The sequence below is a fragment of the Anolis sagrei genome, chromosome 5 (assembly GCF_037176765.1).
Source record: "Anolis sagrei isolate rAnoSag1 chromosome 5, rAnoSag1.mat, whole genome shotgun sequence".
Classification (NCBI taxonomy): domain Eukaryota; kingdom Metazoa; phylum Chordata; class Lepidosauria; order Squamata; family Dactyloidae; genus Anolis; species Anolis sagrei.
This window is the reverse complement of record NC_090025.1, coordinates 172,930,098-172,953,182: the sequence shown is the minus strand read 5'-3', so window position 1 is coordinate 172,953,182 and position 23,085 is coordinate 172,930,098. Positions and strand designations below refer to the sequence as shown.

Here is a 23,085-nt window from a genome sequence, read left to right as displayed (position 1 = left end):
GATTTATAGTTCACCTAAAATCAAAGAGCTTTCTGAACTCCACCATCAATGGAATTGAACCAAACTTGGTACACAGAACTTCCATGGCCAACAGAAAATACTGAAAGGATTTGGTGGGCATTGACCTTGAGTTTTGGAGTTGTAGTTCATCTTCATCCAGAGAACACTCAAACAATGATGGATCTGGATCAAACTTGGCACAAATACTCAACATGCCCAAACATGAATACTGGGGGAGTTTGGGGAAAACAGACCTTGACATTTGGGAGTTGTAGTTGCTGGGATTTATAGTTCACCTACAATCAAAGAGCCCCCTGAACTCCACCAATGATAGAATTAGGTCAAACTTCCCACACAGAATCCCCATGACCAACAGAAAATACTGGAGGGATTTGGGAGGAATTGACAGTGATTTAGGGGAGAGCAAGCCTGCTTTCCCCTCCTTACTTGAAGTCTCAGTAACAGCCCTCCCCTTGGCTGAGAGGCCAGCTGAGAAACCAGCCAATCACAGTGGTGGAGGGCTTTTGGTGAGAGGATTTGACATCTGTTTCCAAAAAGAAAGAGAAGGATAGTTGGAGAGATCTTCAGCTTTCCCTGCCAAAGGAGTTCCCAAGACCATCAGAAATAGGTGTTTTTTAATGGTCTTTGGTGACCTCTCTGAAACCCCCCTCAAGACCCTCCTTCCCAGCTGTCTCAACTCCCAGGTTGATAAACACCCCTCTAGAGAGATATTAGCAAGATAGAACATATCCAAAGAGGGACAACCAAGATGGTCAAAGAGGGACAACCAAGACTTATATGAGGAATGCTTTAGGATTCTGGGTATATATAGCTTGGGGAGAGGTAACATGACAGCCATCTTTAAACACTTGAAGGGATGTCATGCAGAAGAGGGAGTGGACTTGTATTCTGTTGTGTGGAGACCAGAAGAACCAATGGGTTCAAATTACAAGAACCATGACTTTACCTAAACATTAGAACTTCCTAATTTAAGTGATGTCTGTCAATGGGATGGACTGCATCAGGAGATGACAGTTTTTCCTTCTTTGGAGGTCTTTTTTATTTTATACAGAGGTTGGATTTTTCTGAATTGTGTATGCATGGCAGGGAATTGGACTATACAGCCTTTCCTTTTCTAAATTTCTATGATGATTCTATGATTCCAGACGGTATTATCAGGTATGGATCAATGAAACTGTGACTCTTGGTCCCGTGAGTACAGGGGTTGAACTGTATTGCATTTGTATTGTCGAAGCTTTCATGGTTTTTTTGGGCTACAATTTCTTGCCTGGACCAAGTTAAGATTGTTAAGGAAGTTAAGGTTGTCTTTGTGTCTTCTAGTCTTTGTAGATTTTACTGGTTGTGACTCTCTAGAGGCATTCTCTCCTGACGTTTCGCCTCCATCTATGGCAAGCATCCTCCTACCTCTGAGGATGCTTGCCATAGATGCAGGCAAAATGTCAGGAGAGAATGCCTCTAGACCATGGCCATATAGCCAGAAAAAACCTACAATTGCATTTCTATTTACAATATGGTCCTTTTCATTTAAATTATAGTATTTTTTTTCAATAGGTTTGACCTTCCCAGTAGGCTTGGACAAAAGAAAACTGCTGCAGTTTCTCCCTGCTTGTACTGATGCATTGAAATGATGGCACTGGGAGGGTCATAGTTTCCATGAAGGATTTCAACTGCTAGTGGACCATGATGATACAATTGTTTGAATGCCAGATTCCAGCTTCAGAATTCTTGTTTGTCCATGAAACCCACTGGTTTCCACAGATGAGCCTTGGGTAAGTCACACTTTCTCAAGCTAAAAGCAATGGCAAACCTTAAAAAAATTCTTTATATTTTGTAATAGTACACAGTTTCAAAAAATCTACAACCGGGTGGGTCGTGTCCCCCCCCCCCCCCAAATTTCTTTTTCTGCTCACTTCTTGCCACTTTCTCTTTTATGGCCAAGTCTGCAAAAACCTTGCAACCAATGTTCTAAAAACAATGAGGGAATCGGGCATTCAGTTACTTACAACAAAATCCTTCATAACAATTTAATTCATTCCAGGTTTTGTTTTGCTTTTTTTGGTAGCTGTTTTGGCCTGTTTATAGAAAACCATTCTAGATTGAGTGATTTAGTGATAAATGGCCCTTCGATATATCGTAAACATTTCCCAAAATGTGGATCCAGATTATACAATACTTGTGACTCAGAGTGCATCTACACTGTAGAATTAATGGAGTTTGACACCACATTAAGTACCATAGCTTGGTGCCATGGAAGGTGTAGTTCTTTAGCCTTTTGTACTGAAGAATGCTGGTGCCTCATCAAATTACAACTCCCATGATTCCACAGCATTGAGCTATAGCATTTAAAGTAGTGTGGAACGACATTAATTCAGGATCTTTGCAATTTCTTTCGTTGCCAATTGCTCACAGTTCTCCCATACATTTTTGTGTATCGACTTTGGCTAATATTCCAGTACCGTTCTTTACTGTCATTCTACAGGACAGAGGATTCCACCTGAACATGAGGAAGAATTTCCTAACTGTGAGAGCTGTTCAGCAGTGGAACTCTCTGCCCTGGAATGCAGTTGAGGCTCCTTCTTTGGAGGCTTTTAATCAGAGGCTGGATGGCCATCTGTTGGGGGTGCTTTGAATGTGATTTTCCTGCTTTTTGGCAGGGGGTTGAACTGGATGGACCGCAAGGTCTCTTCTAACTCAATGATTCTATGATTCTAAGTCCAAAACACCTAGAGGGCCAAAGGTTGACACCACGGAACGAAGGATTGCCATAAGTTGGAAACAACTTGACAGCACACAAAAACAATTAAGAAAAACCATATGCATGAGTTCTGTTGATATAGGGAGTTATTCTGCATAATTAATGGGGGTACCACAAATGGGGGAAGTTTTCTGAAATTTCCCATTTGCACTGGATCTTATAGGATAGCATCTTCTGCAGGTTCATTAGAACCAGCCCAAGGGCTAAGCAAACATGGGTTGAGAGGCTCAGGCTGTAGGCATCAGGTATGCTTCAGTAGACTTGGAAACCCGGGTACAAAGGAGAGGATAAGCTCCAGTGCCCATCTGCATTCCTCCCGGGGGCACCCACACAGGGGCTCTGGGCTCCTTCGGAAAGTTAGTTTTGGCACTCAGTTCGAGGAGCCTCAGGAATCAGGGTGATGGAATCCGTTGCTTTTGTTTTGGGCACATTCCTTTGGCCGCTCGGGAGACAGCTGCAAGAGGGTCCCGGCACGAATCTTCCCCTTTTGTGTTTGCTCAGTGCAGCAGGACTGACAGGCGGGCTGGATGGGTGACCGGCTGACTGGCCGGCAGCAGACCAAACATTAGAAATGATGTGGGAGGTTAGGGAAGCTCACACAATCTCCTTGTATCCCAAATAGCTTTTGCAGCCTTGGCAGCAGCCAGAGATACTTAGACCAGAAGACTCGGTTGGAGTTCAGAGTTTCTAGGAACTCAAGACTGGAAAGCACCAGGAGGCCAAGGAGATGGTCCAAGCTTACAACAGATTTCATTCCCCCTTTACAGCTTTCTAATAGTGCTGGGAATTGAGCTTGAAAATGGGCTTCTAAGCTTTGCAGAAAACCTCAGTTTTAACCCCCTACACAAAATAGCCCTTCTCAAACTTTACTTATTAATAATATTATGCAGATTTTCAACCAGAAGCAGGAGATGATCATGGATCATTGAGGATCCCCCCACCCCCACCCCAAATGGGAGCATTTGCAGTAACTGGTGTCTCCTCAATAACAGTTTCCTTTCAGGGAAGTTAAGTGTTCCCACCTCACCCTGATCCTGAAACAATTCCCATCTGATGTAGTAGACTCTTGGGATAAAGTGGTTAGTCTGAAAAGGGATACTACTAGAATAAAGCAGTTGGTCTAAAAGGTGCTATTGGGCTCCTTTTTCCGTGCTACTGGGAACAAAGGAAGTTGACACCAGATCTGGCACTATTTTGATAATCTACCTCCTCATTCTGTACCACAGTCTGCTCCAATTTGGGGAGGCGGTAGAATTTTGGATTGCAATTCCCATCAGAATTGGTTGGAGGAGTCTGTGTGTTGAACTAGGACACTATGAAATGAGAGTTCAAAATCCAACAGAGACCCATTTGGGTGACTTTAAGCAAGAAAACACTCTCAGCATCAGAAGGCAGTGGCAAAACTCCTTTGAATATCTATCTTGACAAGAAACCCTTATACAATCCTCCCTCTACATTTTTAGGCTAAGTATTTGCAGATATTAATTATTATTTGTGGATTGCTCTATTTGCCGTCACTTCTGCTGCTGAGACCAATATATTCTCTCTAGCCATTTGAAGGCCCTCTAGTGCAATGCTTTGGACTTGATTGGACTTCAGCTCCCAGAAATCCCAGCCAGCTCACCACCGGTTAGGAATTGTGGGAGCTAGAGTCCAATACATCTGGAGCAGCAGAGTTTGGGAAACACTGCTCTAGAGCAATTCTATAGTCAACTTCTTTGAACATGGAATCATGCTGGAGGACCTATAAATGCTTAGAGAAGTGTCAAAATAACATTTGCTTTTTTTTCACTTTTGTGGGGACCTTAATTCCCAAAAATGTGGAAGGAGAATAGGGTTGCTGTACGACAGCGTTCACTCAGTCATAGAATGGCAATGGACTTCGTGCTAGCAACCCCGTTGCAGTAGTTATTCACAGAGCCTTACTTGCAGTTGAGATCTCTTGGGTGCCTCATGCCCATGGCATTTGTGTTGGGTGGAGGTGCCAGCCTTGTTTTCTGGCTCCTGTAAAACCACATCTCCAGCTAGCACTGATAAAGCTGTTTAATCTTTTTGGCAGGCCATCAGTCAACTTCCATGGAAGTCAAAATAATTCCGAAGTGGGCATGTCAAGGCTGCTGTTTGAAAGGAATAGCAGCTAAACCTGTGAGAAGAACTGGCAACTCTCATGAGAACTTTGATTCCCCTTCATGCCATCTCATGACTAAGGTATCAGCCTTGGAAACTGTCCAGATTGCCAGACTCAGTATTGCCAGTGGTGATAGATGCCACTGAGTTCATCACCCATCACTGAAATCCAGTTATCTCTCCCAATATGGAATCAATGAAACCTATCTAAATGTTTGGGAGCCCCCGGTGATGCAATGGGTTAAACTCTTGTGCTGGCAGAATTGCTGATCAAAAGCTCAGCAGTTTAATCTGGGGAGCAGGTGAGCTCCCCTTTGTCAGCTCCAGCTTCTCATGCGGGGACATAAGAGAAGCCTCCCACAGGATGGTAAAACATCCGGGTGTCCCCTGGGCAGTGTCCTTGCAGACGGCCAATTCTCTCACACTAGAAGCAACTTGCAGTTTCTCAAGTCGCTCCTGACACACACAAAAACAACAAAAAAACCCTAAATGTTGATTTAAAAAGTGCTGTAGGTCTGTAGGTATAGCAATCAAACATTTCCTGATAATATGGCAGAAGGCTTGCTAAACAGTATGGTTTTCCTTTTTCCAAATTACAGCTGAAGTATCTTCTGCAGAGCTGTAAACACTGTTTAACAAATTCATGGAAATGTCTACAACAGCCACTAGGTGGCATTTAGAAAACTTTTTCAGGACCCACCCGAATATTGAGCTAATTTGAGCCATTTGGGGCTGCAATCCAAAGTTTAAGTAGTGGTCTAGAAGGCCAGAGTTTAGGAAAGTTACAACTCCCAAAGCCCCAACACTTATCACAGTAATGGTCTGCAGAAAATCCAACTTGGAACTATGGTTCCAATGTCTCAGTTTCTCTCTCTCCACCTTCTACTCCCCCCTCTTTTGTTCTCAGTTTACTTCATCGACAGTAAACAGGTCTCAAAATGCTAAATTAGTTTCCACACTTAAAAAGGGAAAAGGTGGGAGGTGGGTGAATCATGTCTTTCCCAGTAAACTCAGGCAAAAGCGAACTACTGCAGCCCCTCCTATTCTGTGGTTCCTCCTCATTAATGACCTCTACCATTTCAACGCTGATGTTACTTGGCCCCATGTAGCCTGACTCATCTGTGAAGTGTTGGAGAGCATGTCAAGGCAACTAGATGTGCCATTGGGAAGAACTTCCTGACTGTGAGAGACGTTCAGCAGTGGAACTCTCTGCCCTGGAGTGTGGTGGAGGCTCCATCTTTGGAAGCTTTTAAACAGAGGCTGGATGGCCATCTGTCGGGATGCTTTGAATGTAATTTTCCTGCTTCTTGGCAAGGGGTTGGACTGGATGGCCCATGAGGTCTCTTCCACCTCTATGATTTAGCGACTGTCATAGGTGACAAATTTTGGGATGACACACTTGAGGACAGAGCTGAAGATAGCACACTCATTGCCACGTACTCCATAAAACCCTCTAGGACAGCTTCTACCCAATTTTGTCCTATACTTAGCAGTGATTCAATTGCTATCTTGTTTTGGTTTCATGTAGGTAAGCAGATAAGTGGGAGGCTGCATTTTCCCTTGACCTCAGACTGCAAAAGAACATGGGTCAGCCCTGGACCTCACACAAGACTCCAAGCACGTTCCTGTAGCCAGCACTCAATTCACATATTCCCAGCCTGATGTTTGGCAACACCAAGGGTGTTGATTCATCCCAGATCAAACATTGTAGGCAGAATGTCGACATAGCTCCCCATTACCTTAAATACCACACCGTCCAGTGGACTCCATAGATTTGAGCATTAGTCGATTATCATGGACTAAACAGCCTCAAGATTTTCAACAATGCAGAAACTGAATCATCTTATTCTCTGGTGTGATGTGGAAACTCTCAAATGACAAAGTCCATTTCCAAATGACAAAGTGCTGTGATGTTAGGCATTAGGAAAGACAAACGAAGGCTGGGGAAAAGTAATAAGCATGGGCTACAACTTCCAGGATTCTCTCGGTGGCTTAGGAGTCCTGGGGTTGTAGTCCACGCATGTACCCTTTCCACACAGCTGAGTAAAATCCCACATTTTCTGCTTTATATATAGCACTGTGGACTCAGATAACCCAGTTCAAAGCAGATATTGTGGGATTTTCTGCCTTGATATTCTGGGTTATACGGCTGTATGGAAGCCTTGAGACAAAGAAAAGCTGTTCCAGGAGAGGTCGATATTGTGAGAAAGCATATCCTCCACCCCTCCCAAGGCTAACAAAAGACTAGCAAAAGGAGTGTTTCTGGAGAGAGATCAAATTGAGAACATATGGGAAAACCTTCCCCTTCAAAAAATTGTCATAAGCCTCCTTTTAAAAAAAAGTAGCAAAAAATAAACATGACTATTACCACTAGGGCAAAGGTATTTATCAGAACAAGAAGCAAAACAAATAAAAATGTCAAAAACCTCTTCTCCGGGCACCCCCACCTCCAGACTGCAAATCCTATCACTCACATCCCTGTTGGGTGTGGATAATGAGAGCTACAGTGATCCACCACCCATGGATGGGCAGGCTAGGTCAAACTGGCTTCAATCGTTTCTCAATCTAACTCTAAAAAGGGTGGAGATACGTGTGCTGGACCATAATTCTCAGTATTCCTTCCTGCGGCTATTGGGAGTTAAGGTACAACAATATCTGGAGATCCTCATGATTTCCATTCACGTTCTGGAGCACTCCGAGTAGCTATCTCTGTTTGCAAGGGACAGGATCTGTCCAAAACAGAGTTCTGCTTAAGTCCCTTGTCAATCAATTCTGCTATTCATATGAGTGGAGGAGCCTCCGGTGCAACAATGGGTTAAACATTTCTGCAGGCAGGACTGTTGACTGAAAGGTCAGCGGTTCAAATCCTGGAAGAAGTGTGAGCTCCCATCTGTTAGCTCCAGCTTCTCATGCGGGGACATAAGAGAAGCCTCCCACGGGATGGTAAAACATCTGGGTGTCCCCTGGGCAGTGTCCTTGCAGATGGCCAATTCTCTCACACCAGAAGCAACTTGCAGTTTCTCAATTCGTTCCTGACACACACACACACACACACACACATATATATAGGTAAAGGTTTCCCCTTAACATTAAGTCTAGTGTGTCCAATTCTAGAGAGTGATGCTAGTCTCCATTGAGCTGGCATTGTCCGGAGTCACCTCCAAGTACATGTGGCTGGCATGACTGCATGGAACACTGTTACCTTCTTGCCAGAGTGGTATCTATTGATCTACTCACATTTGCATGTTTTCGAACTCCTAGGTTGGCAGAAGCTGGGGCTAACTGCAAGACCTCACCCTGCCTCCGGATTCAAACTACCGACCTTTTGGTCAGCAAGCTCAGCAGATCAGTGGTTTAACCCGCTGTACCATCAGTGTCTCCATGAATATATATATATATATATATATATATACACACACACACATATATATACAAACACACACGCACACACATATACATAGACACACACAGTATATGTATACGTATGGGTAAAGTAAAGGTAAAGATTTTTTCCTGACATTAAGTCTAGTTGTGTCCGACTCTTGGGGTTGATGCTCATCTCCATTTCTAAGCCGAAGGGCCAGCGTCGTCCATAGACACATCCAAGGTCATGTGGACAGCATGACTGCATGGAGCGCTGTTACCTTCCCGCCAGAGTGGTACCTATTGATTTGCTCTCATTTGCATGTTTTTGAACTGCTAGGTTGGCAGAAGCCAGGGTTAACATCGGGTGCTTACCCCGCTCCCTGGATTTGAACCACTGACCTTTCAGTCAGCAAGTTCAGCAGCTCAGCAGAAGCTGGGGCTAACAGCAGGAGCTCATCCCACTCCCCTGGATTTGAAAACCCAACCTTTCAGTCAGCAAGTTCAGCAGCTCAGCAGAAGCTTGGGCTAACGGCAGGAGCTCATCCCACAACCTGGATTCGAAAACCCAACCTTTCAGTCAGCAAGTTCAGCAGCTCAGCAGAAGCTGGGGCTAACGGTAGGAGCTCATCCCACTCCCTGGATTTGAAAACCCAACCTTTCGGTCAGCAAGTTCAGCAGCTCAGCGGTTTAAACTGCTGCATCACTGGGGCTCCATAAACATATGCGGCACCATCAATCAGGTGAATCCTTCTACTAGGAAGTACTAAAACATTAACAAAACAGGTCCAGGAAACATTCAAATTCTCCAGAATACTTCCTCAGGATGCTAGAAAGGGTGGTTACTACTAATTTTATTTATATGTCACCTTCCCAAGCCTTCAAGAGTAGGATTTCAGGCTTGCCAATGAAAGTGAATATCAGATAGTTTAGTTTGCTGCTACACCTAAGCAAAGAGCCTAAGCACAGTCCAATCCTATACAGTTTACACCAGGTATGGGCCAACTTGAGCCTTCCAGGTGTTTTGGACTCCAATTCCCACCATTCCTAACAGCCTCAGGCCCTTTCCTTTTCCCTCTCAGCCGCTTAAGGAAGGGGCCTGAGGCTGTTAGGAATGGTGGGAATTGGAGTCCAAAACACCTGGAAGGCTCAAGTTGGCCCATACCTGGTTTATATAGAAGTAAGGCCCACTTTCCCAGTACCGTCAAGGTTTTACTCACCAGCAAATTCCCTGGAGTTTATTCCCATTCCAAGGCTGTCTTTCTTTACTCAGAGCTTGGGGAAAAGTTTCCTCTTTGGACTATAACCCCAAAGCGCATGAAGGGGTTGTTTGGTTAGAGTCCAAAACTGAAACTTTCCCTGAGCAATCAAATCACCTTTAAGTTCTTAAATACCAGTTCCTATTGGGGAAAAAATATTCCTATTATGAGAAGCTCTGCACCTAGATCATCCTAGGAAAATACCCTATTTTTTCCTTGTACTCTTCTGAGTGTGAAAATAATATATATATTTAAAGATCAGCATCTTGCATAGGATTGAACTGCTCAGAAAGTCTGGCAAAGCTGAAGAAGTAAGGGAGAAAAGGGAAGGAAAGCCTCTCTGGTGAGTTATCCTGAGATGGGAAAGGAAAAAAAGGGGAAGGGAATAGGCAGGGAAGCTCTTACCTGTTTGGGATCCGCATAAGTCCCCAGCCCAACCAAGGGCATGCGGTTGCCATCGTTCAGCACCAAGCGGTGGTTTTCAGGGCTGAGGTTGTTCATCCTGGATGGAAAGTGGACTGTTGGGATATTTGTTTTTCTCCCGGTTTTAATTTTAAAAATATTATTATGATGATTTAATTTTGCAAGCCTTTTGATGCACGAGATGGCTTGCAGGGAGAAGAAGAAGGGTCTTTTGTGTCTGCTCCAAACGTGCTTCTATGGCGTTTGCGTCTCCGGTCGGCAGAGGGCGCCAGAGAGCAGGGAAGGGAGCCGCACCGGTGGCCACTTTCTGCCCCTTTGTGAGTCCGGCGTCGCTTTAAATACTGTCTTGCCTTGGAGAGAAACAGAGAGAGGGTGGGAAAAAAAGAGTGTGTGTGTGTGTGTCTGAGAGAGAGAAAGATCTTGGCAGGAGTTCTCCGCTTCAAACTGACTCCCCCGCCCTCCCCTACGCCTAGTACATCCCCACCTGCCTTGAACAGGAGATAATAACTGAGATGGAAAAACTTTGCAAAACTCACCAAGTTCCTCAATTAACGAAGGGTTGCAAAAGCGAGGTGATTAAAAAAAGAAGAATCTGGGTTGCTGTGAGTTTTCCGGGCTGTGTGGCCATGTTCCCTCCAGCATTCCCTCCAGTATTAAAAAAAACCTCTAAAATTAGAACAGCACAACAACAGAGAGGAAAGAAACAAGGACATCTAATCACCTCTCAAAAAAAGATTGTTCCAGGCACTGCCAGGCAATCAAAAGCTAATCAAGGTGGTCAGTTGAAACATTCACACCTAGCTCCAGCAGACAAGAGTCCTTTGTCTCACCCTGGTCATTCCACAGATATGTTGTTGTTCATTTGTTCAGTCGTCTCCAACTCTTCGTGACCTCATGGACCAGCCCACACCAGAGCTCCCTGTCGGCCGTCACCACCCCCAGCTCCTTCAAGGTCAGTCCAGTCACTTCAAGGATGCCATCCATCCATCTTGCCCTTGGTCGGCCCCTCTTCCTTTTGCCTTCCACTTTCCCCAGCATAATTGTCTTCTCTAGGCTTTGCTGTCTCCTCATGATGTGGCCAAAGTACTTCAGCTTTGCCTCTAGTATCCTTCCCTCCAATGAGCAGCCTGGCTTTATTTCCTGGAGGATGGACTGGTTGGATCTTCTCGCAGTCCAAGGCACTCTCAGAACTTTCCTCCAACACCACAGCTCAAAAGCATCGATCTTCCTTCGCTCAGCCTTCCCTAAGGTCCAGCTCTCACATCCGTAGGTGACTACAGGGAATACCATGGCTTTGACTAGGCGGATCTTTGTTGCCAGTCTGATGTCTCTACTCTTCACTATTTTATCGAGACTGGACATTGCTCTCCTCCCAAGAAGTAATGCGTCTTCTGTTCCAACAGACCTCACTACCTCTGAGGATGCTTGCCATAGATGCAGGTGAAACGTCAGGAGGGAATGCCTCTAGACCATGGCCATGTATAAATATGTGAGAGGAAGCCACAGGGAGGAGGGAGCAAGCTTGTTTTCTGCTTCCTTGGAGACTAGGATGCGGAACAATGGCTTCAAACTACAAGAGAGGAGATTCCATCTGAACATGAGGAAGAACTTCCTGACTGTGAGAGCCGTTCAGCAGTGGAACTCTCTGCCCCGGAGTGTGGTGCAGGCTTTTTCTTTGGAAGCTTTTAAACAGAGGCTGGATGGCCATCTGTCAGGGGTGATTTAAATGCAATATTCCTGCTTCTTGGCAGGGGGTTGGACTGGATGGCCCATGAGGTCTTTTCCAACTCTTTGATTCTATGATTCTATGATATAGCCCAAAAAACCTACAACAACCCATTCCCTCCAGGCATTTCGCCCACATCTATGGCAGGCATCCTCAGAGGTTGTGAGGTCTGTTGGAAACTAGGCAAGTGAGTTTTATGTATCTGTGGAATAACGTCCAGGGTAGGAGAAAGAATTCTTGTTTGCTTGAGGCAAGTGTGAATATTGCAATTGGCCACCTTGATTAGCATTGAATAGCCTTGCAGTTTCAAAGCCTGGCTGCTTCCTGCCTGGGGGAATCCTTTGTTGGGAGGTGTTACCGGGTCTTGATTTTTTGATAGAGTTACAAGCTGGGTAGATGCGGGGAATGCCGTGGATGTAGCGTACCTGGATTTCAGCAAGGTCTTCGACAAGGTCCCCCATGAGTAAGCATTTGCGGTATATTTGATTTTGCCCAGGGGCTCTCTTGAGGCGCTCTTGGGGGAAAATAGACCTTGACATATGCGAGTTGTAGTTACTGGGATGTATAGTTCACCTACAATCAAAGAGCATTCTGAACTCCACAACGAACAGAAAATATATATCAGTGATTGGTTGGGGGGGGGGGCAAGAGAGATGGGCCAAGACTAACAAAATGAAGTTCAAGAGGGACAAATGCAAGATACTCCACTTAGGCCTGCATCAATAGGAGCATAGTGTCTAGATCTAGGGAAGTAATGCTATCCCTCTATTCTGCTCTGGTTAGACCACACCTGGAATATTGTGTCCAATTCTGGGCACCACAATTCAAGAGAGATATTGACAAGCTGAAATGTGTCCAGAGGAGAGCGACTAAAATGATCAAGGGTCTGGAGAACAAGCCCTATGAGGAGTGGCTTAAGGAGCTGGGCATGTTTAGCCTGAAGAAGAGAAGGCTGAGAGGAGATATGATAGCCATATATAAATATGTGAGAGGAAGCCACAGGGAGGAGGGAGCAAGCTTGTTTTCTGCTTCCTTGGAGACTAGGACGCGGAACAATGGCTTCAAACTACAAGAGAGGAGATTCCATCTGAACATTAGGAAGAACTTCCTGACTGTGAGAGCCGTTCAGCAGTGGAACTCTCTGCCCCGGAGTGTGGTGGAGGCTCCTTCTTTAGAAGCTTTTAAACAGGGGCTGGATGGCCATCTGTCAGGGGTGATTTGAATGCAATATTCCTGCTTCTTGGCAGGGGGTTGGACTGGATGGCCCATGAGGTCTTTTCCAACTCTTTGATTCTATGATTCTATGATATAGCCCAAAAAACCTACAACAACCCATTCCCTCCAGGCATTTCGCCCACATCTATGGCAGGCATCCTCAGAGGTTGTGAGGTCTGTTGGAAACTAGGCAAGTGAGTTTTATGTATCTGTGGAATAACGTCCAGGGTAGGAGAAAGAATTCTTGTTTGCTTGAGGCAAGTGTGAATATTGCAATTGGCCACCTTGATTAGCATTGAATAGCCTTGCAGTTTCAAAGCCTGGCTGCTTCCTGCCTGGGGGAATCCTTTGTTGGGAGGTGTTACCGGGTCTTGATTTTTTGATAGAGTTACAAGCTGGGTAGATGCGGGGAATGCCGTGGATGTAGCGTACCTGGATTTCAGCAAGGTCTTCGACAAGGTCCCCCATGAGTAAGCATTTGCGGTATATTTGATTTTGCCCAGGGGCTCTCTTGAGGCGCTCTTGGGGGAAAATAGACCTTGACATATGCGAGTTGTAGTTACTGGGATGTATAGTTCACCTACAATCAAAGAGCATTCTGAACTCCACAACGAACAGAAAATATATATCAGTGATTGGTTGGGGGGGGGGCAAGAGAGATGGGCCAAGACTAACAAAATGAAGTTCAAGAGGGACAAATGCAAGATACTCCACTTAGGCCTGCATCAATAGGAGCATAGTGTCTAGATCTAGGGAAGTAATGCTATCCCTCTATTCTGCTCTGGTTAGACCACACCTGGAATATTGTGTCCAATTCTGGGCACCACAATTCAAGAGAGATATTGACAAGCTGAAATGTGTCCAGAGGAGAGCGACTAAAATGATCAAGGGTCTGGAGAACAAGCCCTATGAGGAGTGGCTTAAGGAGCTGGGCATGTTTAGCCTGAAGAAGAGAAGGCTGAGAGGAGATATGATAGCCATATATAAATATGTGAGAGGAAGCCACAGGGAGGAGGGAGCAAGCTTGTTTTCTGCTTCCTTGGAGACTAGGACGCGGAACAATGGCTTCAAACTACAAGAGAGGAGATTCCATCTGAACATTAGGAAGAACTTCCTGACTGTGAGAGCCGTTCAGCAGTGGAACTCTCTGCCCCGGAGTGTGGTGGAGGCTCCTTCTTTAGAAGCTTTTAAACAGAGGCTGGATGGCCATCTGTCAGGGGTGATTTGAATGCAATATTCCTGCTTCTTGGTAGGGGGTTGGACTGGATGGCCCATGAGGTCTCTTCCAACTCTTTGATTCTATGATTCTATGATATAGCCCAAAAAACCTACAACAACCCATTCCCTCCAGGCATTTCGCCCACATCTATGGCAGGCATCCTCAGAGGTTTAGGTATCTGTGGAATAATGTCCAGGGTAGGAGAAAGAACTCTTGTCGGCTTGAGGCAAGTGTGAATATTGCAATTAGCCAACTTAATTAACATTGAATAGCCTTGCAGCTTCAAAGCCTGGCTGCTTCCTGCTTGGGGAATCCTTTGTTGGGAGGTGGTTTTCCCGAATGAAGCAGAGAGTGTTTGAGGACCGGGACATCTGTAGGGATACCAAGGTGCTTGTCTATAAAGCTATTGTCCTCCCAACCCTGCTATATGCCTGCGAAACGTGGACTGTCTACAGACGTCACATGCAACTCCTGGAACAATTCCATCAGCGCTGCCTCCGGAAAATCCTGCAAATCTCTTGGGAAGACAAGCGGACAAACGTCAGCGTGATGGAAGAAGCAAAGACCACCAGCATTGAAGCGATGGTCCTCTGCCATCAACTCTGCTGGGCCGGCCACGTTGTCCGGATGCCTGACCACCGCCTCCCAAAGCAGTTGTTCTACTCTGAATTTAAGAACGGAAAACGGAACGTTGGTGGACAGGAAAAGAGATTTTGCTTCTTCCAACACGCTGACGTTTGTCCGCCTGTCTTCCCAAGAGATTTACAGGATTTTCCGGAGGCAGCGCTGATGGAATCGTTCCAGGAGTTGCATGTGACGTCTGTAGACAGTCCACGTCTCACAGGCATATAGCAGGGTTGGGAGGACAATAGCTCTATAAACAAGCACCTTGGTCTCCCTACGGATGTCCCGGTCCTCAAACACTCTCTGCTTCATTCAGAAAAATGCTGCGCTCGCAGAGCTCAGGCGGTGTTGTATTTCGGTGTCGATGTTGACTTTGGTGGAGAGGTGGCTGCCAAGGTAGCGGAAATGATCAACATTTTCTAATGTTACACCATTAAGCTGTATCTCTGGCATTGGAGAGGGGTTGGATGGTGTCTGCTGGAACAGCACCTTGGTTTTTTCAATGGTCATAATCACTAGGTTGTGGTAAGTTTTCAGGCTTTATGGACATGTTCCAGAAGCATTCCCTCCTGACGTTTCACCTGCATCTATGGCAGGCATCCTCAGAGAATGTGAGCTCTGTTGGAAACTAGAACAAATCCAACAAATGCTACATTCAACAAAGGACAAGAGGGATTCTCCCACCTCTGCATGAGTCTACCATATGCCATGCAGCTGTGGACATGTCTACACAGAGATCACCAAACACAGTGCCCAAACATGAATCAAGGAACATGAAAGGCACTGCAGACAAATTCAACCAGAGAATTCAGTCATAGCAGAGCACCTGATGAACCAATCTGGACACAGCATATTATTTGAGAACACAGAAATGCTGGGCCACTCGCACAACTATTTATTTATTTATTTAAAACATTTATATTCTGCCCTTCTCACCCTGAAGGGGACTCAGGCCAGAGCACAGCATATATACAGCAACCATTCAATGCCGACACAAACATTCATTATATGCATACGTAAACATTAAGAACATTTGTTTCAATATTAAAATACACTGTTTAAAACCATCTTGATCATCTGCGTCTAATCTAAATGGCCTGGTACCATGTCAGACTACACAGAGAAGCCATTGAAATCCACAAGCATGTGGACAATTTCAACAGAAAGGAAGAAACCATGAAAATGAACAAAATCTGGCTACTAGTATTTTAAAAAACTCTAAAATCATAACAGTAAATAAAGAACAACACTAAAAAACAGGGGAAGCCCTGACAAGGAACAATCAGGGGCAGTGAATCACCTCCCAACAAAAGATCCCCCCAGGCAGTAAGAAGCCAGACCTTGAAACTGCTAGGCCATTAAATGCTAATCAAGGTGGCCAATTGAAACATTCACACCTACCTCCAACAGACAAGAGTTCTTTCTCCCACCCTGGACATTACACAGATATATAAACCCCATTTTCCTAGTTGCCGACAGACCTCACAACCTCTGTGGATGCTTGCCATAGATGCAGGTGAAACATCAGGAGAGAATGTTTCTGGAACATGGCCATACAGCAGGAAAAACTTACAACAACCTACTGAGTGTATAGCTGTAAAAAACTCTTCAGAATCTTTTATCATTGTCTGGCTTTTCAATTGACATCACAGTGTAAAAATGTGAATTATATTAAAGGTATCGTAAACTTGGAAATTGAGCCAGCTAGCTCCAATATTGTTTGTGGTTCACCTGGGATTCTGATAAGCCTTCCCTGAAGTGTATCTGTATTATATTGTTTTAGCAATTTAATCCCACAAATACAGATGTAGTCAAGATTGGAACTGAGATTTTTAAATGCAAACAGTGGGCTCTACCACCATACTGCTAGAATAATATTAATTCATACTTTCTGAATCTCAGAGGAAACCAAAGGAACAGCTCTTTCTGAACAAATCGTGCTCCATGATAGGTTTGTTTTAGGGTCACCATACTTTGGAAATAATGCGAAGGCACACAACAGCAACCAATTGGAAATGATGAGAAGACACACAACAACAACAGCCAAAGTAATAAACCAATATGCTTTGCATTTAAAGAACTTAGTCAGTTTTTCCATAGCTGCTCTTCCAAGTCTTAATCTTCTCCTGACTTATTGATTGATGGCTGAGCAAAGGTATAGAAAACCTCTGATTTTCATGTCTTTGTCACTCATTTAAAATTTAGATTAATCATCCCTGGTCATTAACTGAATAACCAAGAAAGATTGGAAGCACACTTCACATTTTCCAGAAGCAACATGGAGGGAAAGGCAATGTTCCCTCCAATTCCTAGCAAATAGACTTACTTACTTTACTTACTTACTTAGGCGATCCCTCGTTGTCTGAGTAAGATAGTCTTCCAAGATCAGTGTACTGGTGGGTCTGTGGGAAGATTCCCGTCAACAAGATGAAGTATCATAGCGATGAAGATGGAAAATAAAGTTGGGGGAATAACACATCCCTGTTTGACACCTGATTCCACCTTAAATGGGTCACTTTGGGAGCCATTGCTGTCCAAGACTGTTGCCATCATGCCATCATGGAGGAGCCGTAGGATGTTCACAAATTTGTTAGGGCACCTGATTTTTTGGAGGATGGTCCAGAGAGCACTGCAATTCACTGTGTCGAATGCCTTTGCAAGGTCAATGAATGACATGTACAGTGGATGATTTTGTTCCCTGCATATTTTCTTGGAGCTGTTGTGCAGTGAAGTTCATGTACACTGTTCCTCTGGAGGGCTGGAAGCTGTTCTGGGATTCTGGGAGACTGTCTTCTGAGAGGGGTAGAAGGCGGTTTGCAAGGATTCTTGTGAGGTTTTTCCCAGTGGAGGTTAGAAGGGATATACCTCAATAGTTTCCACAGTCTGTTCTTTCCTCTTTTTTTGAAGAGGGTAATGATGAAATCTACTGGGATTTTCTCGATCACCCACACTTTTTCTATGAGCTGGTGGAGTTGGAGTGTCAACTCAGGTCCTCCCTCTATAAAGATTTAAGCAGGGATCCCATCAGTGATGATGGCATTTTTTGTTGGCTGATGGCATTGCTGTCTTCTTCCAAACTAGGCAGTCCTGCGAGCTCATCCCTGGTTAGTTGTTGCGGGATTCATGAGAGAATCTCTTCAGCCACATTGGTGCTGTGATTCAGGAGGCTTTGGTAGTGTTCTTTCCAACGTAGTGCAATGGATTTTTGGTCCTTCAGAAGTTTAGTTCTATCTGATGACGGTAGAGGCTGTATGCCCTGGTTTCTTGGTCCATAGATGACCATTGTGGCTTTGAAAAATCCCTGAGCATCATGGGTATCTGCCAGGTGTTGGATTTCTTCAGCCTTCTTTGTCCACCAGATGTTCTTGAGTTCTCTTGTCCTTCTGTGGACTTCAGCTTTTGCACTGGCATAGATCTTTTTCTTAGCAGCACAATTGACATCTCTCTGCCATGTTTGGAAGGCTTTATTTTTCTTGTCAATTAGCTGTTGGATCTCATTGTCATTTTCGTCAAACCAATCTTGATGTTTCTTAGTTTGATATCCAATAGTTTTTTGCAGGCTGTGATGATGGACATTGTCCCAATGTTCCTCGACATTTTTGGGGTGTTCTATGGGTATATGTCCTTGAGTGCTATTTGGAAATGGGCTCATTTGGAGGGCTCCTGAAGGGCATGTAGACATGTAGTTGTCAAAAGAACTAGAGGCACCTTGGTGTAATGGTTTGAATGTTGGATTATGACTCTGTGGAGCAGGGTTCAAATCCCTACAGGTTGGTCTTGGGTACATCACACTCCGTCAGCCTCAGAGGAAGGCAAAGGCAACCCCCCTTGAACAAATCTTGCCAGGAAAACCCATTTATGGATCGCCTTGGGATTGCTATAATTCAGTTTGAAAGCACAGAACCACAACAACAGTAAGTAAGTAAGTAAGTAAATACATACATACATACATACATACATACATACATACATACATACATAAATGTAATGGTAGAGTGGGAGGGGAGGAGACAGAAGGAAAGCCTATTTCATACATAAGAGGGTTACTGAAAGGCATGCAAATAATTCATTGCCAAACCAGAGCCTGATTTCTAAAGTCCATCTCTCCAAGCACTAGACCAACACTGCTTTCTATGTCGGGGAAGACTTTTATCAACCACGTGTCCTTTTGTCAACCCGTTTAAATGTATGCACATTTTAAATTGCCTATTGTCTGCACAGAGGCTGAGCTAAGTAAGCTCAGCTGTGTAGCAAATAAAACTGTCAAGCTGATTTAAAGATAGCTTGGTGATGTTTTCCCCACCCCCACATCAACTACATACTATGGAACTGTGATATCCTCCATTCAGAAATAAATGGCTGTTAGTTAAGGTTCAATAAAACCCCAAATACACGTAATGGTGATATCTTTATTAGGTGGAGAATCAAAATGTGCCAGCTTTGGAAGCACTTCTTTTGGAGTTTCTTTTGCAGCCTTTGTTTCAAGTCTCCATAATCTCAATAAGAGGTACAAATATTACCTGCCTTGACTCTCCCGCAAGACCTTTTAAATAACACTTATGGAAATATATGGAGTAGTGTGATGTATGTGATTCCTTTAGAGCCATGTATCTCAACCTGGGGGTCGCGAGGAGGTTTCAGAGACTGCCAAAGACCAGAAATTTGATGGTCTTAGGAACTCCTTTGACAGAGAAGCCTGAAAATCTCTCAGTTTGTCCTTCTCTTCCTTTTTTGGAAACAGATGGCAAATCCTCTCACCAAAAGATCTCCTCTGCTGTGATTGGCCAGCCTCTCAGCCAAGGAGAGGGCTGTTTCTGTGACTCCAAGTGGGGAGGGGAGAGCAGGTATACTCGGCGCATGGAAGCATGGTGCACATGTGCGGGTAAGGGAGAGCATGCGAGGCTGAAGGGAGGTTCGTGCTAGCAAGTCCCTTCGAGGCAGGGGGATTCTGTGTGGGAAATTTGGCCCAATTCTATTGTTGGTGGGGTTCAGAATACTCTTTGATTGTAGGTGAATTATAAATCCCAGCAACTACAGTTCCCAAATGTCAAGGTCTATTTCCCTCAAACTCCACCAGTGTTCAAATTTGGGCATATTGCCAAGATTGGTCCAGATCCATCATTGTTTGAGTCCAGTGTACTCTGGATGTAGGTGAACTACAACTCCAAAACTCAAGGTCAATGCCCCCCAAACCCTTCCAGTATTTTCTGTTGGCCATGGGAGTTCTGTGTGCCAAATTTGGTTCAATTCCATTGTCGGTGATGTTCAGAATGCTCTTTGATTGTAATCTAACTATAAATCAAATTCAACCTCCAACCCACCAATATGCAAATTTGAGCATATTGGGTATTTGTGCCAAATTTGGTCTAGTGAATGAAAATACATCCTGCATATCAGATATTTACATTACAATTCATAAATGTAGCAAAATTACAGTTATGAAGTACCAATGCAAATAATGTTATGGTTGGGAGTCACCATGACACAAGGAACTGCTTTAGGGTGTCATAATAAAGGCATCAGCATAATGTGTAGTTTCTGTTTCATTGTACTTTGTTGTACTTTGTTGTATTTCAGCAACAGAGTCTCGGACACCTTCTGCCTCTGAAAGTGGAGGTGATATATAGCTGACGCCGCACTGACCTAGTAAGCCATCCTCCGTTTAAAAGCTGACAAAGTTGACAGGCATCACAACCACCTAGTGTTGTGATGCTCACTTCTTTCTGTTTAAAAGAAAGAAGAGAGCAATATGTGTGAAAAAGATCTTGGAATCCTTGTGGACAACAAGTTAAACATGAGCCAACAATGTGATGTGGCGGCAAAAAAAGCCAATGGGATTTTGGCCTGCATCAATAGGAGTATAGTGTCTAGATCCAGGGAAGTAATGCTACCCCTCTATTCTGCTTTGGTAGACCACACCTGGAATATTGTGCCCGATTCTGGGCAAAATTGAAGAGAGATATTGACAAACTGGAATGTGTCCAGAGGAGGACAACTAAAATGATCAAAGGTCTGGAGAACAAGCTCTATGAGGAGTGGCTTAAGGAGCTGGGCATGTTTAGCCCAAAGAAGAGAAGGCTGAGAGAAGACATGATAGCCATTAGCCATGTATAAATATGTGAGGGGAAGTCATAGGGAGGAGGGAGCAAGCTTGTTTTCTGCTGTCCTGGAAACTAGGACACGGAACAATGGCTTCAAACTACAGGAAAGGAGATTCAATCTGAACATTAGGAAGACCTTCCTGACTGTGTGAGCTGTTCAGCAGTGGAACTCTCTGCCCCAGAGTGTGGTGGAGCCTCCTTCTTTGGAGGTTTTTAAATAGAGGCTGGATGGCCATCTGTCAGGGGTGCTTTGAATACAATTTTCCTGCTTCTTGGCAGGAGGTTGGACTATGATTCTATGAAAATCTCCATTCAATTTCAGTGGATTATCTTGTATTCTAGGAAGTTGAGAATTCTGATTACAATTGTATAATTTCCACAATAACTTCCTTTCCTTGGTTATCTGTCCTCACATGTGAGTTAACTCCAGCACTTTGGCAATTTTGGTTGCTTCTGTTAAATTCTTGTTGTACGTGCCAAAATAACTCAATTGACTTTCAGTACTTGACTTGGTATGTGTATGTGTGTGTTTGGGAGTAGGGTGGGATTTACTGTTCTGCTTCAGGTAGCAAAAAGTTTGTGGTTAGCCCCGATGGTGTCCTTGTGCTTTTGATCTTCACCCATCCCAATTTTAGTGGCCGGATTATGTGTACCTGTGTGTGGAAGAGAAAAACATTCATCTCAGGGAAAAGATGGTTGGGGAGGTAGAAGGAAATCTTGGTTAGCAAAGAAACTAAGGGCCCTTCCACACAGCCTTATAAACCAGAATATCAAGGCAGAATAACACACAATATCTGCTTTGAACTGGAATATCTGAATCCGCAATGTCATATATCCCAGTTCAAAGCAGATAACGTGGGATTTTATTCAGCTGTGTGAAAGAGGCCTTAGTAAGGTCTTAATGTAAGAGCAGAATGGGGCTGAGTCTGCAATACTGATAGAGGTCTTTGTTAAGAGGATGACACTACCTTAGAATAATCCACTTTGGCTTCTGTGCCACTCCTTCATTTCTACTTGGTTTAACACTGGTTTAACAGGGTGCTTCACACAACTAAACGTTGTGTCAAATCACTTTCTTCACTAATTTTTCATGAGGCCATGACCAGTGTCTTACTATATTTTCCTGGTGTTTTTCTATCCCCCCCCCCCTAGAACTTTATTGCACAAAAAGACTATTACATTGCAGTAGCATTATCATGAATAGTGGATGCATTAAACACCTATCAAGCATCTCTCTTCATTAGCGCAATTGCATTGATTCACTGAACCATGGATACATAATCATACTGCCACATACCCTCATAACCTCACCTTCCTGCACTATGGCTGTTCTTTGTTGTTGTTGTTATTATTATTTACTATCATTTAATTTCATCATTTAAAAACAAAATAGGGAAATATAGAGAGGGAGGACTTCTAGTGCGACACAGCCATTGAATTTCATATGGTTTCTTGGTAAGAAATACTCAAAGGTAAATACTAAAAGTAGTTTTGTTTTTCTGAAATATAGCATACAACCTTTTTCTGAAATATAGCATACAACCCCTGATATTCATTGGATGTCTCCCCTCTAAGTTCTAAACCGGACTGACCCTGCTTAGCATCCAAGATCTGACATGATCTGGTAGATACCTTTAGTAGATAAGAGCCATTGTGGTATAGTAGTTGGACCATGACTTTGGAGACCAGGGTTCAAATATCTTCTCAGCCACAAAAACCCACAGGGTGGCCTTAGGCGTGTCATACTCTCTTGGCCTCAGAGCAAGGAACAGGTAAGCCCCTTGTGGAAAAAAACCTCAATTCACCATGACTTGAATGTACAAAACAACAAACAACAACCTCTCTGTCCATCATCCCTATCAAGGGATTCTAAGTATCTGGCTCATAATGACAGAAATAGAGAGAAGAATGATCTTTGGTCTATGAATTACATTATGTGTTAGAGTTGACTTGTGAACCACTTATGAGCCACCCCTGCCATTTCTGTTGCTAACTGATCAAGTCTTCCAAAGCCTCATTTACTCATGTCAAAACTAAATATCTTGGAAAAGATGGGGGGAAGACACCTACACTTTCAGAGACTGCCCAGTGGAAGCTTTTTTCATATTAAGTGTTTGTTTGAGTAGGACATTTTCTAACATAAAGTCAGGAATACAGAGAAAACCACAGAGGTCTCTTCTTGATGCTGTGTTTTGGGTATCCAGAAGTGTGGGGGACTCAACATTGTCAGCTGCTTCCCGTATGGCAGGGAA

The 23,085-nt window shown here is 44.1% G+C and overlaps 1 protein-coding gene across 1 annotated transcript in view; it reads right to left on the bottom strand.

Annotated features, from left to right (window-relative positions):
* Positions 1 to 10,273, bottom strand: part of AKR1D1 (aldo-keto reductase family 1 member D1) — a 57,198-nt gene extending 46,925 nt beyond the window's left edge. Inside the window, exon 1 of the mRNA XM_060776853.2 lies at positions 9,931 to 10,273. Coding sequence (XP_060632836.2) covers positions 9,931 to 10,026 — 96 coding nt within the window. The 5' untranslated portion in view covers positions 10,027 to 10,273. The remainder of the gene's footprint in view (positions 1 to 9,930) is intronic.
* Between the last annotated feature and the right edge of the window lie 12,812 nt (positions 10,274 to 23,085).